The sequence below is a fragment of the Falco rusticolus genome, chromosome 7 (assembly GCF_015220075.1).
Source record: "Falco rusticolus isolate bFalRus1 chromosome 7, bFalRus1.pri, whole genome shotgun sequence".
Classification (NCBI taxonomy): domain Eukaryota; kingdom Metazoa; phylum Chordata; class Aves; order Falconiformes; family Falconidae; genus Falco; species Falco rusticolus.
In genome coordinates, this window is record NC_051193.1 from 23,911,998 (window position 1) to 23,924,515 (window position 12,518).

Genomic DNA, 12,518 nt, shown 5'->3' on the forward strand with positions numbered 1-12,518 from the left:
GAGTTTCCTAGCTGTAATTATACCAGACAATAATATTCACCTTCTCTTTTACTTAAAAAAACCCCAATCAATTGACAGTCTCCTGAGGTAGAGACCAAGGTACTGAAGTTCCATCTGGTCTTGCCTTGGTTGACTGCCAAGTGACTGCCAGATCACCCAAAGTGCCCTTTGTGGCAAGACACAAATGTGGTATTCTGGGTGCCAGAATTTCCTTAGCAGCTGTTAAGCATCTACGTTTTCTTCTGGGCACCAAATGATGTTTGACACTGCATAATTTTGGAGGATCAGTTTGTGTTGTGTTATCAACTATGGCATTTGAGAGGTTTGAAAAGCGTTTGTTCTCCACAGGCATTCTCTTATGCTTTACTTTGTTTTCTGTATTAAGTAACAGGTTGATTGTAGTTGCTGCAGTTTATCAAACCAAATTTGCATTGGCTTTGTCAATACCGATGCAGATTTTAAAGCAAGCATTAATTCCTGTTGATTTTTGACATGCAGAAATGGTGACTAAGGTATATTGTGGTAGGCTTTTTCCCTCAGTGAAATAAAGGTTTTTATGCTTTTGGACTAAGTTATAGAGCATTTCCTGATTTAAAAGTGTTTTTTTTAAAAAAAAAAAAAAGGAAAGAAAAAAAGCCTACTATAGTCACAAACCATACATTGGCTATTGCCATAGCCACAGTGAACGACTGCTTTCTAAGAGCAAAATATACCTATACATATTCACCTTTAGCCTTCCAAGATACTACGTACTCTGTAAGCAGATTTTCTCCATAGACTCTTGCAAATCGTGTTTATAGACTTCCTTCTCAATAGTGGCAGCATCCATCAACATCATTTAAAAAAGGTGTGGCTTGCTTGAACCACTGTGCAGCTCCCATCTCTTTCAGAGTCAAAATGCACATCTCTTCCAGTTGGGAAACAGACATGCGGAATTGGTGCACTGTGGAAGAGTTGCTTATTTTTCCTTTAGCTGTTGATTTTCCTGGCTGTTTTCTCTTTTGCTTTGGAAGCGCGAGACAAAAAATCAGGAAACTTCCGGTGCATTTTGGTCGCTTTATCTCCTGTTGATATTCCTGTATAGACTATTTCAGGATGTGTCAGTTGGCTGATGGTGGAATGCTTTCCAGTGGAAAATATAGATGAATTCTGATAGTTTTAAAACCAAATTATCCTGATGTGTAATGTCATTAGGGTGAAAGTGTGTATTTTAGTACATTATATGGTATTTCTTTATAATGGTATTTGACCTTTATTAAACCTATATATTAAAAAGCTAAGACCTACCCTTTGGCCTTTCTTGGTAGTAGCTGGAATTGTCTTCCGTCCGCCCAGCTCTTCATCTGTCTCAGTTTTTGGTCTCCCTTCTCTTTCCATTTTCTTGATCAAAACAATTTCATGAATTCCTGAAAACGAGCAGTATTTAGCTATATATTACTCTCTTTTGTAGAAAGAAGCAGATACAAAGGAGAGATCTGTTTTTGATATTCCAATCTTCACGGAAGAGTTCCTGAATCATAGTAAAGGTAAATTAAACTTTAGAGGGCCCCTTCTTTGCTTTTCCAAAGTTTTTGCTACATGCTGCCCAGCTGAAGAGTCCTTGTACTGTCCCATCGCAGCTCAGGTAATATCTTGGATAGAGTTATTAGTGTTTGTTATTACCTTACCTCTGTATGAACACAGTGGCTGCAACAGCAGTTTTTCTTGGCTTTGTCTTCCAAAACTGTTCTTTTTGGAGAATATTTCTAATGTTAAATTCCGCTTGCTGTTATTCTAGCCATTCCAAGTTGGATCTGCTGTTCTGTAGGATTAAGAAATACCTAAGATGTACCATGATGATGATTGAGGCTACTTATAACAGTATTTTATTTTTTTCCCTCTGGATATTTGGAAGATTACACTGATAGATTTTCTGTTACTCTGTTTGGGTTTTGTAGCTGCATGTCCCAAGAGTTTAGGATTTTTTTGCCAGATTTCCCGTACACTTTCTTGACTGAACAGACTTCAGACTCAGATACTTTTCCTGATGATGAAAAGAAATGTATTTTTGTAATGGGTGTCTTCTCTGTAGGCCTCTTACCACTGCTGCTAAGCTAGGTCATACTGAATGCATTTGAAGTCAGTCTTGCAGTATTCCTTCCTAATCAATTCTGCTATTCACTTCCATTCTGATGCTTTGAATATCTTCTAATTTCTCTCTCTCTTTACTCTCCCCCTGCCCCCCAAGTCTATTTAAGTACTACTGTTGGCACTCCACGACATGATGCATTTTCATCTATAAACCAAAAATGCACCATTTGTAATAATCAGTTGAGCACTCTAGAAAATTCTGATTTATTGCCTACCAATCATAGATATGGTTTTTTATAGTTTTTTGACTACATGGGGATGGGTTGATATTCACAGCACGTGAAGCTGAGCTGCGGCAGCTGCGTAAATCCAACATGGAGTTTGAGGAGAGGAATGCTGCTCTGCAGAAACATGTTGAGAGTATGCGGACTGCAGTGGAGAAATTGGAGGTTGATGTAATACAAGAGCGGAGCCGTAACACAGTGCTGCAACAGCATCTAGAGACTTTACGCCAAGCACTCACAACCAGCTTTGCTGGAGTCCCGCTACCAGGTGAGACTTTTTTTTTTTTTTTTCCCCCCCTTATGGATGTCTGATATGTTAAGTTTATCTTCTTATGTTTATATAAATGTTGTGTATTTACAAGGCGTGTCCTACTGTTGTAGTTCTGTGGTCTTGGCTGTTTCTGAGCTTTTTTGTATTTGATAATGAAATCTTAAAATGCATGCAGAGAAAGGTTTAGTGTCAGTGCTTTATTTCAACATGGCTTTTTTTTTTCTTCCTACTCTTACTTTTCCTAATAAAGTGAGACACATGTTCAGTCCTTGCTCTCCTTCACTTGTTTTGTGAAAATGTTACTAAATAGAAAAGACAGAACTTGCAAGTTCCTTGATTTAAAGAAAGTCTGCATCTGTATTGTCAGATGCCAGGGAATCCACTGAGATACTATGAATGCAGTCCCAGTTGTTATAATCAACTGAGACCCAAATCAAAGAGAACCATGCTTCATTAGTCCTGATATCCTTGGAACTACTCACTTTGTGGAGTTAGGAGGACATCACTTTACAGAATCTGTCACAAGAGGTGGTGCATGGCAAAATCACCTCCTATAGCAGTTTGCATGTACGCACAAATTGCCTTTAGCATCGTCTTAACTTTTTGTAATTGCTGCTGTCGTCTAAATATTCTGTGCTCATTTTACTACGTTAACTATAGGTAGCGGGGAAACACCCACGATGGAAACTATTGATTCCTACATGAATAGGCTGCACAGTATTATTATGGCTAACCCACAGGAGAATGAGAACCTCATAGCCACAGTCCGAGATGTAGTAAACAGACTTGAACGCTAGTGACTGGGTAAGTGTTTGCTCTTAGGCTGCTTTTGTTTGGTGTCTACTTTGTACCTCTGGCACTTGTTCTGACTGATTCTTGTGCTGATCATTGTATTGTACAATCAAAAAGTTTTATTCTTCAAAGCCACAGGAGCAGTTTGACTTAATGAAAGTCAAAGGGGCTTAAAAATATCCAACAACATTAAAGGATTCTGAAATTCACTTTAGCCCCAAGATCTCTTGTATAAAGACATAATTAGCTGTTTGTCCTATTATTATTCATTGTGTGTGTGCAAGTTGAATGAAAATACTGATGGAATAGTGTAAAAAACCCAACCAAACAAAAAACAAACCAAAACCCTTACATACAGAGTGACTAATTTAGAAGAAGGTTCCTTTTTTCCTGAGTAAAGTAAATCTGAAAAATCTGCATCAATTATAGATTCCAGTGGTCACAGAGATATTTTTTTTGTCTCAGGAGGTTACAGGTGAACTCAACTCTGTTAAACTGAAAATACCTTACAGCTACTTGCTCTGTAGCACCTGTAGCAAAACTGTTCTGGTTACAAAGGTTTACATGTAAACGAAGTACTGATGTGTGGTTCAGACTATATATAGCATTTGCTGAGAGTCTAATGATCATATGGCTTATGCGTAAATTATTACTGAGCTAATGATTCTGTGGTTTTGCTTCTGTTCAACAGCTTAGAAAACTGTAATGGGGGAATTGAGTAGAAAAATCAACAAAGATGTACTGTGTGCATACCTCCATTCTTTAGGCATTGATTATGTAGAGATCATGTATATGTCTTGAACAGTGTTTAGAAATGCAAGTAAAGCTATGATTGTTGCTGTCTGCAAATACGAAGACAGGGCTTTTTACCCTTTCTGATTCTGACCTTTCATGATACTGTGTAGAACAGTTAATTACATGTTCCCCATTAAAGTGTGGCTTAAGCTAAAAGATCATTGTCCTTCTAGAGGGTAGCCAGATGGAACAGACTATAGTTCTAAGAGATTAGTGAGCTCCGAGCAGAATGAAGAAGTGCCTTTACTGCTGCTATTTATGAAGGGAACAGCTTGTATATCCAGGTCTCAGATTTTTCAGTAGCTCATCAACGTCCTCATTTTTGTGTACTGTTTTCAGTTGGCATTCAGGCTCAGAAAGAGAATTGGGGGATGGAGGTTTCACAGAATGCATAAGAAGGAAAAGAGTTTCTCATCAATCACTTATTAGAAGGATATGCAAGGCCCTGAAACAGATATTTGTCCTTTAAGGACCTTGCCAGAAAAATCATTATATCAAGGCTGCTAAAATCTAGACTTCAGTTCTCATGTCAGGTGGATTCATATTTCCTAAGTGATGAACAATTTATATGTTCCTAAAAATGCAGGTAACTTTTTCTTGGGTAAACTAGATTCAGCTGTCATTGGTTTGGAAAAAATAATTCTTCCTTTAGAATTCTTCCTTCTATTTTACAGTGCAAAAATAGGACTTCATTCCTTTCTTTCCCCTCCCACCAATATCTTCCCTCGTTCCAGGAGCAAAACAGTGTGAAACAATTAAAAATGTGATTAATGATCACCTAGTTTCATTATATAAAGACATGTATGTAACTAGATATAATCAGGTATTTCATAGGGCTGTTAATTACACTGACATTCACTTGGCAGTGATTATATTTTGTGGAAAAATCTTAGAAGGGATAAAGTGGGACTTTATTGGATGCAAACCTTGAAAAACGTAGAGCTTCCCTAGAAAAGAGGGAAGCTTTGCATAAAAAGGTTCAGCTGACATCTAATAAACTGTACCAGCGAACTGTTGTCATCATTATCCCTTTTTTAACATGTGTATGAAGTATATTAATTCTCCTAAATGTTATCTCTTATCAAACAAATGGTCTGTTTGAGGTTGAGCCACATTACAAATAATTTCATTGAAAAATCTATTTATTATGATGCTCTTGAAAGCCACTATTTCATAGAACTGAGGAGGTTTTTTAGTGGCTTAGTACATTGTATTTAGTGACTATTTGACTCTACTGGGTTTTGTGTTTTGGTGTTTTTTTACTGCATGGTAAAGAACTTCTTTGTGCAAGCAGTATGTGGGGGAGAAGAGGAAGGGTTTTGTTATTTAGCGCTCTGTTCTTTGGATGAAAACAGGAATTCAGTTACAGTTCTGTCTCTGTAGGCTTCTTTGCTATAGTTACTAATATTATGTTTTCAGATAAATCATGCAAAAAATAATGTTGCGGTGCCGATTTAGACGATTACAGTCTTCCAGGACTAACACTTATTTTTCTGTTTCATCTGCAGGTCTTGTGACCCAGGGATGCTTTACAAAATTTTTTTGGCCAGTGTGGAATAAGAAGCCATGAGGGAAAGACTAGGGGTGGGAGGCAGAATCACAGGTTTGTCCTGGTCCCTGCCTTTGTGGTTTGTCAGTGAGACAAACAGATCGATGCATTAAAAGGTCTTAAGAAGCCACAGATACCACCCACTAAACATTTGGAACTGTCCTCTGTGTAAACATTTAAGAGCATGCAACTTTTGTGCAATCTTCAGTTTCTTATTAATTTTGCGGAGTGTGAGGGTGCATATGTTCTGTGGACTGGCTGACTATGGAGATGAAATCTCGCAGTTTGTGAAATGAATGGTCAGCCTGTGTGTTGTAGTAATAATTTTGATCTGTTATATTGCCTAACATCTTCTAGTGGTTTTTATTTTGCTTTCATGTTTATCTTGCGGGATTACCTTCCTCTGCTTTAGTTTTCTTCTTTTGATCTTGTTATCTGATACTTGCAGTACTGGACAGCAGTGCTTGTGTTCTCTGCTATAATAGGCAGTCTTCGTTGGTGCACTGTCTTGTCCTACCCTCCCTGCTATGTTTATATAAGCTTTTCTTAAGCAGAATCCTGGTTTTTTTTGTGTTAGCCCGCAACTTCAGCAATGTGAGTTTGCTCCCTGCTAGAGACTGGCTGTGGTTGATGCTTTGTGACTTGATTCTGCTACGAGACAGACTTCTTCTCTCCTCTGTCTCTTCAAGCACCTCTCTTGCACATAGTGTCCTGCTCTTCTGTGAAGGGCTCCTGTTATCTCTTGAAAATGTTTGGTGGAGCATTTTACTAGAACACAGTTAATGGTAAGAAAGAAAGAAAGAGAAATGTTAGTCATTCTCAGCAGGGAAAATAGGAATCTCCATTTTTAAACCACAGAGCTTCCCCTTCATCTGATATGTTGCTCAGTCTCATTTAATGGTACTGCCTTGTTTTTAAGAGAATGATCTCATGGTGAGAACATTACTCTATAAAAACAGAAGCGGGCAGGGGGATTGCATTTTTTTGTCTGCCCTCCTGAAATCACAGTGCTGGGAACCAATATGCCTGGAAGCAGCACATGTATTTTTGCATGAATTATTATTAGAGCAGAGAAAGCTATTAGCAGTTAGGTCCACATAGCAGTCCACAGAATTCTACGTTACAGCCTGTAAGTGCTTTTACCTTTTATACAGTTAAAGTACAGCTTGTGGAGCCTATAGCATTCAGCGTATTATGTTCCAGTGTGACCTAAATGGCCTTTCACTTAATCAGGTAGGACTTTGCACGCTAGACTTTGATCTTGCTGAGCTACACTGCACCTCCTATCAAAGGTGAAGGCATCTACTGACTGCACTAACTTATGCAAATCATTTGCTGCCCTTTGGTTCCTGTCAAACTGTTAATTCAGACTTTGGTTGAGCACTTGTTGGACATCTCTGTGCTTTATGGTAGTGGTTGAAATGCTCTTCCACATGACAATCTCCTTGCTCCTACGTAAGAAATCTTTACAATTTCCCTGTTAAGAATTGGAGATTGCTTTTATTACTGGAGTGCATTGCAGTCAGCATCACTTTAATGTATCTGTGACACAAGTATTTGAAGACTAAAAAGCAGTTTCTTCTTTTCCCACGCTATACACATGGGCTTTGTTCTTGCCTGAAGCCATCTCGAGGTCAACATGTTGTATGTCAGGTCTCCACTTAGTCATGGGGTTATTGCTGTAGCTGAGCAGCAAGGATTTCCATGTAAATGCAAGTCTTCCTTCAGGGAGGAAACTCCTTTCTCTTGTCTTCGGTCTCATTTTCAAGACTTCACAAAAAAGAATCTCAGTTTGCTGCATTGACCTTCGTTTTCCTTATCATGGATGAGACCAGCTGATGTTGGCATGAACTTTTTTAGTACATTCTATAACAGTTACTTGGGGCTGGGGGGGTGGAGGATTCCTAAAGGTTAATAATGTCTCCAGAAGAAGCAGCGATAACTTCATCACCTGTGTGTATCTTGTCTTTTAGAACTAGTGATATTTGAGTTATATTGAAGTGGCCAAAATGCACTGCATAGCCAAAAGTTGATTTATAGAAGTCTAGAGTTAGTCTCTGGCATCTTACCTAATCCCTGGAGTTGTATCCCATGAAGACTCCAGAAATTGCTATGTCATATAATGGAAGGATGCAGTTCCAGGCTGTGACGTACACATAATGTAAATAAGGTATGGGGCTGGCTGCAGGCTGCCCCTGCTTACATAAATTCAGTGGAGCTATCAGTTTGTGACGTACTGCTAATACATCAGTCTGTTGAGCAGCATGCCAGTGTTATGGGATAAGAAATTTAATGTGATATTATTAGCTGAGAGCTGACAAATCTTTTGCTTTTTCCAACAAGGGAGGCAGGGAGATGGTATACCTGTCTTAAAGCATCTGGGGGAAGACTAAGTTCTTGCCCGCTAATGATGTGACAGATAATGTTTTGCCTCAGTAAGAAGTTTTATTTACATTGATTAACCCTGTAAAAATGTTTTTTGTCTTTCCATTGTTTTCAGAGTGTCACTTCAGTTTACATTTTTCAGTGTTGGTTGAATAAAAAAAAAAAGTAAAAAATAAGTGGGTGTCAAGAAGAAGAGCGAGATAGAATACTTTTGTTGCTTAAAGAAGTGTTGAGAAATATATGAAAACAGAAGCCATGTGCTGGATTGATGTGTTTGGAATTGTTGAGATGCCAAGTTTTCTGTACAATGTTTTTGTAATTAAACTTTGAAGTTCCTTTGTTTTTAAGAATTTGATGTGCTTGTTTGACACTTGCTTCATTAAAATGATTCCACATTGAATTCATTTTGATTCAATTTTAAGTGCATTTTCATGAAAGAACTATTACTAGCACTGCTGTCTTGACTGAGAGATTTTGGCAACTCCACACTAACCTTTGAAAGGAAATAATGTGCCCCTTCCCCCTGTCCATCCTAAGTTTATCTCCTTCTGAATAAGCTAAAGGAAGTAGTTATTATTTATAGTGATGAAAACTTCAAACTTCAGAGATCTTTGGTTATAGCTAATTGTTATCAGTGCACTTCCCGTCATCTTTGTTTCACAACTCAACTATGAAAATGTCATGAGTCTCTCCCTCAGCCCTTTTTTGACGTCCTTGCCTTTCTTTGTCTTCCCTAATCTCCCACCGCCACATTTATTTTCTCTTCCTATAAGAACCTTGTGTATCATAGCTATCCCCCCCCCCCCTTTAGTTTCCTTTACCCCCACTAGATTTTTATTATGTATCTTTTCTTATGCATGCTGAGTACGGAGCCAAACTGTAGCCTCATGAAATTTGTACTTTGGGTGTAAATCCTCTATGGAGGAGTTTGGATGACTTCTGCCTGCACTGGTGCTCTTTCTGAGGTCACAGTGCTGTAAGCAGCCATGTCTTTGTTACCTTTGTGGTCACATCGTTACTTGGATTGCCAAATTAATGCCTGCTCTTTCTGTATGCCAACAGGCTTGGTTCAGATACTCTCTGCTATCTGGAACAGACTGCATGTTTAGATTTTACAATGCTTTGGAGATTTTTTTTTAAAACACAAATTATGAAATTGTGAAAATATTAAAAAATACAAGGAACATAGGGAAATTTATAGGACAATAGCTGCCATGTGACACTGGCTAGTGCAGAGCTGGAGAAGGTAATATTATAACAGGTGTACACTTGGAGGAAAAAAATAAGCAAAAGCAGCAATGAGTTCATTACAAGACAAAGATCTAGTTCTTTTCCAGCCTGTGGTGCTGTACATTGTACCAGGAGCAGATGGTAGTCAATCATGCTCAGCTTAAGACAATGTAGTATAGTGTAATATTTCCACTGTTTTTTCCTGTTTACCCCTGTTTAGTCTGCTGATGGTCAGTTGTACCAATGATTAATAATCATTTAAGGGAAATTAGGGGGATTTGAGGGCTTTGGGCTCTTTTTAGAGGAAGACATCACTTCCTCTTTCCTCAGGCACGTTCCTGTTGATAATGTATTTGGAATCTGGAATCAGGTCTTTTTTAATCTTTTTGCTTCAGTTCAGTTCTGTCCTTGAGTCAGGAATATACTCGTCTATCCTCTACTCCTACATAGAATTTTTCTGCTTGTGAACTGGGAATAGTTTTATTGCTTCTTTCTTCTTCATTGCTGAAAGTATTGAGGGTTTTTAAACTTAAACTTCATGTTTTGCCATTCTAATTGCGAAATCTATGGATTTTGTATGTATTTTACCATTTTGGTGTGTGCGCAAGTATCCACATCCATTATGTAACAGAAGGAATAGCATTTATAGGAATTGATGTATGGGTTACATTAATAAACCTGTAATTTTCATGCTGTGGGTTTGGGGTTTTATCATTTAATGTGTAGACACTGATGGTTTGTTTATCTGAAGATATAAAAATTGGAGTTTATGAAGGTTTGACGCTTCAGTGTATTATTGGTGTGTGGACATCTGTGCAATGTAAGTTTTTGAATATTTGTACCAAAGCAATGACAAGCAAATGCAGCTAGAATATTTGCAAGTACAGTTTTGGAGGGCAGCAAGAGGAAAAGCTGGCTATACAAATGATATTAGATGTGAAAACACATCTAGTTATAACTTAGAGAAAACCGTAAAGAAAAGAGATGTGATGCTGGTGGGAGATAGCACTGAGCTATGGCTACTGTGTGATCTCTATTTCAGAGTTATGTCAGGAGGGTGATAGGATGGATGAACTACTATTCTTTCATTTTCCATCTTTGACTTACATTTTGCCCTCATATGAGGACAAAGGCAACACATGTTTAATGTGGTTTTGTGCGTTTGTAGCTACAACACAGTGTTCAGACAGCTCTGTAGCTTTAAAAATCAATGTTTATTTTAAACTATCCGGATTTTATTTGCATGCATCTTCTAATAAGGGAAATCAGTACTGAAATTTCATCAGTTCTGATAATTCATGAAGTGCTCAAGTAATACTTGAAAAGACCTGCACAGAGATGGAGAAGTAGAGAAACAATGTAGAAGCTTGGTGAGTTGAGTGGAGAACTGAGTCATGTGAAAATAGTTAAGCAAGGTTTTAGGTCCTGATCTTGAAGTGCTTAACCATGAGGTCAACTTTCTACTGGTGAATAGTTCCACTGAGTTGAATAGACTTACACTCACAGAAATTAACTCTCAAAATTACTTGCCACATCAGTGCTGTAGATCAGAAACAGAAAGAAAAAATAATGAAGCACATCTTAGAACAAAAACCCTGAGGAAGCATGTATTCCAAAAAAATATCTAGAAATCCTTATTGAATGGGGATGCGTTTTAAAAAGTACCGAAAACAGTGTGTCCGGATAACCAGTTTATGGGATTTGAGGCCATTGCATGTTGCTGACTAGGTATATTGTTCTATTTAGAATTGCTCTTTTTCCTTTAATGCCTTCATGCTGTGTCTTTATATCCAGGTTTGGGTCATAAGAAATCAAGCCTCCATCCTTCTCTGTAAGTACATATAAGTAATTCACTGATACCAGAAACTGTTTTATGTAGTAAAACTTGTGCCCTAGCTTGCATGTTTTAGGGGAAGAGAACATACTGCCTTTTTAACATGATAAATAGTACAGTGGGATTCTGAAGGGGCCTGTTGGGGGCTCCAGCAGTTCATAATAGTAACATGGGACAAATTATTTTTGCAATACTAAAAGGAAAGTTGTTTTACATTAGAGACTGTGGAAATACAAGGTTCTCCAAGAAAGTGTAGGTATCAGTACATTTTGCTAATGTTAGGCAAGTTGCTTGTGGCATGTGGAAAGGAAAGTTTTGATTAAAGAGTTGAGAAGCTCTCTGGCTTTAATAAAAAGAAAACTTTGATTCTTCTGCTGGTAAGTGGAAAAGATTTCAGCTAGTCACAAGTGCTACTGCCTATATAATATAAGCTTTAGAAAAAGTAATTAAAGGGTATTATGAATAACATAAGCAGGATATTCTTCCAGACTTAGTAACATATGTATGTTTGACTTGAATATGGTAAGCATAAATATTTAAGCAATTTGTTAGAATTCATTTCTTATGTGCATATCTGCTCAGGCCTTGGAACAGGGTTCTGGTGCTGCTTTACCCTGGCCCCATAGCTGTCCCCTGTGCTTATGCTAATTCAGTATGGTTTAAAAATCTGGTCTTGTTGATATTACATCATAATGGGTCTATGTTACTGAATTGATGGAAGTTATTTTGAGATATAAGAGGACTTTAAGATCCTGTGGTTTCTCTTCTTGTTGATGAAATGGTTCGTGTCCTACAGTTGTTAAATACTACTATTTACAGGTTTGTAGCTTTGGTCATTCATGCTCTGGAAAGTGAAAGGCATTCTCACTTTTCACTAAAAGTGTGTCTGTGCATTGAAGTCCATCTGATCTTTTTGTTTATAAATTTAATTCTAAATACACGGTATAAAGAGTTCTGGCTATCCAAATTCTTGGTTGCTAGATATCAGGCTTCCCTGAATTGAATAGAAGAATTGATACCCACAGCAACTGAATACCTGGCTGTCTGGGAATCAAAAAGAGATCTAGTTTTCATTCTGGAGTAATAGTACCATGGGATTTCTCTTTGTCTCACATTGGCAGTTTTAGTTTTATTAAACCTGTTCCAGTGTTAGTCAAGAGAGAATTCCCTTATCTAATTTATGTAAAATAATACTGCTTAAGTCCAGGACACTTGCAGAGAAATCCCAAGCTGAAAGGTTAGGCCTATAAACACTGTTTCAACCCCTCACCCTTCAAAATGGATGTTAACAACTGTATTAGTATTGTA

The 12,518-nt window shown here is 37.8% G+C and overlaps 1 protein-coding gene across 5 annotated transcripts in view; it reads left to right on the plus strand.

The window, feature by feature from the left end:
• HMG20A (high mobility group 20A) overlaps positions 1 to 8,550 on the plus strand; it is a 43,667-nt gene extending 35,117 nt beyond the window's left edge. For all 5 annotated transcript variants that reach the window (XM_037394413.1, XM_037394411.1, XM_037394410.1 and 2 more), the window contains 4 exons: positions 1,451 to 1,526; positions 2,407 to 2,622; positions 3,286 to 3,429; positions 5,721 to 8,550. In XM_037394413.1, the coding sequence (XP_037250310.1) occupies positions 1,451 to 1,526; positions 2,407 to 2,622; positions 3,286 to 3,422 (429 nt within the window). In that variant the 3' untranslated portion in view covers positions 3,423 to 3,429; positions 5,721 to 8,550. The remainder of the gene's footprint in view (positions 1 to 1,450; positions 1,527 to 2,406; positions 2,623 to 3,285; positions 3,430 to 5,720) is intronic.
• Positions 8,551 to 12,518: the final 3,968 nt, after the last annotated feature.